We start from the raw sequence: 4213 nt of genomic DNA, 5'->3' as shown, positions 1-4213 counted from the left end.
ATTTTTTATAACAAATATATATATATATATATATATATATATATATATTATTTGGTGGTATTAAAAATCAAATAAAGTATAATTAAATGTTCACAAATTTCCTTGATATAAAAAAAAACGTAAGAAAAAAGATTATATCAGAAGGGAAAAGATCAAATAGGAAGTTTATTTTGGCTAGGAAGTGTAGCAAGTAATAGGATTAGGACATATGGTAACATTTAAAATAAAGAAAAAGAGTAATTTAGTCAATCCAACCCTTTCTTCTTCCTTTTCAAAACCCAGTAACTTCAAAACTCATCATTTTCAAAACCAACCATCTTCAACCATTTCTTTACTTTCTATTTCAATAATCACTACATTATAGTGTGATTTTCATCACAAATCAATGATTAAAACCACCCAATCAACGTGTTCTTCACCTTTTTTGAAGAAAACCCAGTTTAATTTCATAAAAAATCTCGTTTTTTCCAGTGATTTTGAAGATAATCACTCGATTCGTTCGATTCGACGCTGATAAGTGTTTCTATCATTCAAACTTCGTCAATTGTTGAAGAAATCACTTCGATCCATGTAAGAAATTCTTTAATTTCATTTTTACGATCTGGGTTTTTGATTTAGTCATTGCGTTTTACGATCTTGGCGGGGCTCCGGGGGCAGCGCCCCTGGTAGCGGGGTCCCAGGGGCAGATCCCCTGGCTGGGGTTGAGCTACTGTAATAAAAATGCATCAGAAAAATTAATTTTCTGTAAATTGCCTCTGGAAAACTGCATTCGTAGACAGTGTTTCTGGTTCTGTAAACAACAGGTTCTGGTCATTGCGTTTTAGTTAGATTCTGGTTCTGTGAACAACAGTTTCTGGTTCTGTGAACAACAGTTTCTGGTCATTGCGTTTTAGTTAGATTCTGGTTCTGTGAACAACAGTTTCTAGTTCTGTGAATAACAGTTTCTGGTCATTGCGTTTTAGTTAGATTCTGGTTCTGTGAACAACAGTTTCTGGTTCTGTAAACAACAGTTTCTGGTCATTGCGTTTTAGTTAGATTCTGGTTATGTGAATAACAGTTTCTGGTCATTGCGTTTTAGATAGTTTCTGGTTCTGTGAACAACAGTTTCTGGTCATTGCGTTTTAGATAGTTTCTGGTTCTGTGAACAACAGTTTCTGGTCATTGCGTTTTAGAAATAAAACATTTTTGAAGTGTTTTTACTCATTGCGTTTTAGGTAAACACATTTTTATGTGTATTCAGTTCATTGCGTTTTAGAGAGAACAATTTCTTTTGTGTTTTTAGGCCACGGCGTTTTAGAAATAAGACATTTTTAAGTGTTTTAGGCCATTGCGTTTTAGAAATAAGACATTTTTAAGTGTTTTCTGGCCATTGCGTTTTAGAAATAAGACATTTTTAAGTGTTTTCTGGCCATTGCGTTTTAGAAATAAGACATTTTTAAGTGTTTTCTGGCCATTGCGTTTTATAAAGTACATTTTCTTTTGTGTTTTTAGGCTATTGCGTTTTAGAAATAAGACATTTATTTGTGTTTTCTGGTCATTGCGTTTTAGAAATAAGACATTTCTTTGTGTTTTTGGTGTGTTGCGTTTTAGAAAAAGTCATTTTTTAAGTTTTTTTTTCATTGCGTTTTACGCAACTGGGTTTTCAAAATTTTTTTTCGAAAATATAGTAATAGTATACTCGTTTTAAAGATAAAAAAACGCTCGTTTTTTTGGTGCAATTTTTATAAAAAAATAATGTCGTATAAAAAAGTTATTAACGTTTAAAAAATGGGGGGAATTGGAGGAGAGAGAAATTATTGTGCTGGATTGACTAGAATGCCCCTAACAAACCCACGCGTCTCTTTTTTTTTTGTTTCAATTTCATTCATTTAATCTTAGTCATTGATTAACTAAATAGATGGTCAAGATCACTCCCTAACCTTTCAAGCCAAATAAACTTCCTATTGTATCTCCACCTTATATCAGAATCAAAATTATCCAGTGTAACCGAGAATTGATTATTATTAAACATAAAATTAAAATCAAATCCACACACAATGCTGACGTTATGTTAAAAAAAAAAACCTCTATTTAAACCCTCGCATACACCACCATATTTCATCACTCACTCAAACTCAACTTCATTTGTTATCTCTCTATCAGTCATGTCTTCATCTCCCGTTTGCTTTCCGACCACCACTGAAACTTCTTCAGTCCTCACCTTCAATCTCTTTCTATGCGTCGTCGTTTTCGTCTCCATCTTCGCTTTTCTCCTCGCTCCCGGTGGTCTCGCATGGGCCCTCTCTAAACCCCGGCCCAAAACCGCCATCCCGGGCCCTTCCGGCATCCCCTTATTGGGCCTCCTGTTCGCTTTCACCTCTTCGTTAACACACCGAACCCTTGCTAAACTTTCTACTGCTTTTAATGCTAAGCCTCTCATGGCTTTCTCTGTCGGGTTGACCCGGTTTGTTATTTCAAGCAGCCCGGATACCGCTAAGGAGATTCTCAACAGCTCCGATTTTGCGGACCGGCCCATTAAAGAATCTGCTTATGAACTGTTGTTTCACCGGGCTATGGGGTTTGCACCCTATGGTGACTACTGGAGGAGTTTGAGGAGAATCTCGGCGACCCATTTGTTTAGCCCGAAACGGGTTGCTGGGTTTGGGGTGTTTCGTGAAACTATTGGGTTGAAAATGGTGGGTCAGGTTTTGTCCACCATGGAACAAAACGGTGTCGTGGAGGTTAAAAAGATTCTTCACTTTGGTTCCTTAAACAATGTCATGATGTCTGTGTTTGGAAGGTTGTATGATTTTGGTGAAAATGGTGGTGAGGGGTGTGAGCTTGAGGAACTTGTGAGTGAAGGTTATGAGTTGTTGGGGATATTTAACTGGAGTGACCATTTTCCGGTTGTTAGTTGGTTTGATTTGCAAGGTGTCAGGAAGAGGTGTAGGAAGTTGGTGTCTAAGGTTAATGTTTTTGTTAAAGAGATTATCATGCAACACCGAGAAAAAAGGGCTAGCGGTGCACCTTCGTCGGGTGATTTCGTTGATGTTTTGCTTGACTTGGAGTCGGAAAATAAGTTTAGTGATGGTGACATGATTGCTGTTCTTTGGGTATGTTTTTTTTTTTTTTTTTTAATTTTTTTAGTTATAAAAAAACAAAGGAATAATATCTCTGTCACTCTTTTGTTGATACATTTTAATTGATTAATATTATTTTTTTATAGGAAATGATTTTTAGGGGAACTGACACTGTGGCAATCCTGTTGGAGTGGATTCTTGCACGAATGGTGTTACATCCAGATATCCAAGCCAAGGCCCAATCCGAGATTGACCGGGTAACTGGAGGCCGGCCCGTAACCGATTCAGACCTCGACAACCTTCCTTACCTTCAAGCAATTGTAAAAGAGACCTTACGCATGCACCCACCGGGCCCGCTTTTGTCTTGGGCTCGACTAGCAACCCAAGACACCGTGGTGGGCCCGCATATGGTTCCAGCCGGAACCACTGCTATGGTGAACATGTGGGCCATAACCCATGATGAGCGTGTTTGGTCCGAACCCAGTCGGTTCAATCCTGACCGGTTCTTGACCGAGGAGGTTGCGATAATGGGTTCGGACCTGAGGTTGGCTCCGTTTGGTGCTGGGAGGAGGGTGTGCCCGGGGAAAGCACTGGGCATAACTACGGTTCATCTGTGGTTGGCTCAAATGTTGCAGAAGTTCAAATGGGTCGAAGCGGGTTCGGTTGATTTGTCCGAGTGTTTGAAGCTGTCTTTGGAGATGAAGAAGCCGTTGGTGTGCAGGGCTGTTGGCAGGGCTTGATGTGGTTATTGTTAAGTGTTGCATGAATATTAAGTACGTGTAGTTAATACGATATTAGTAGTATTAAGTGTGTGGTTTGGGGACTCTTAAGAAGTTGGGTAACATAACATGGGCTTCTTGCATAGAGGCCATTTGGTTTTGTGACGTATGAATGTATGGCCTCTATAATATAATTAATATTTATGTGGTTACGTGATTCCTCTACCCATTTCAGTTTTGTCTAAATATCTACACAAAAATTATCTGAATATTAACTGTCTAAAACTGTTAGGAACGCAGACAATTAAAACTTTTTATTTCACTTCTATTAAAAATGTTTGAAGAAATAAGCTTAGGTTAATTTTTCACATGCAAAGTCTATTTTAACGTATAAAACGTACGAAAGACATGAGAAAGCAAAAAAAAAAAAAAAAA

The 4213-nt window shown here is 37.8% G+C and overlaps 1 protein-coding gene across 1 annotated transcript; it reads left to right on the top strand.

Moving 5' to 3' along the window:
- The first annotated feature begins 2103 nt into the window (after positions 1-2103).
- LOC110879660 (cytochrome P450 78A5) lies at positions 2104-3997 on the top strand. Its single transcript, XM_022128173.2, has 2 exons — positions 2104-3092; positions 3206-3997. Exons 1-2 carry the CDS (start codon positions 2145-2147, stop codon positions 3797-3799), a joined length of 1542 nt encoding a protein of 513 aa, XP_021983865.1. The 5' UTR covers positions 2104-2144; the 3' UTR covers positions 3800-3997.
- Positions 3998-4213: the final 216 nt, after the last annotated feature.

This window comes from Helianthus annuus, chromosome 9 (assembly GCF_002127325.2).
Source record: "Helianthus annuus cultivar XRQ/B chromosome 9, HanXRQr2.0-SUNRISE, whole genome shotgun sequence".
Taxonomy (NCBI): Eukaryota; Viridiplantae; Streptophyta; class Magnoliopsida; order Asterales; family Asteraceae; genus Helianthus; species Helianthus annuus.
This window is presented reverse-complemented; position numbering and strand designations above follow the sequence as displayed.

What these genes read in the sequence shown, in the direction of transcription:
- LOC110879660 (XM_022128173.2), top strand. Translation starts at nt 2,145, where the DNA reads ATGTCTTCATCTCCCGTTTGCTTTCCGACCACCACTGAAACTTCTTCA. An exon ending in ACATGATTGCTGTTCTTTGG is followed by an intron (nt 3,093 to 3,205) that starts GTATGTTTTTTT and finishes ATTTTTTTATAG; the next exon opens with GAAATGATTTTTAGGGGAAC.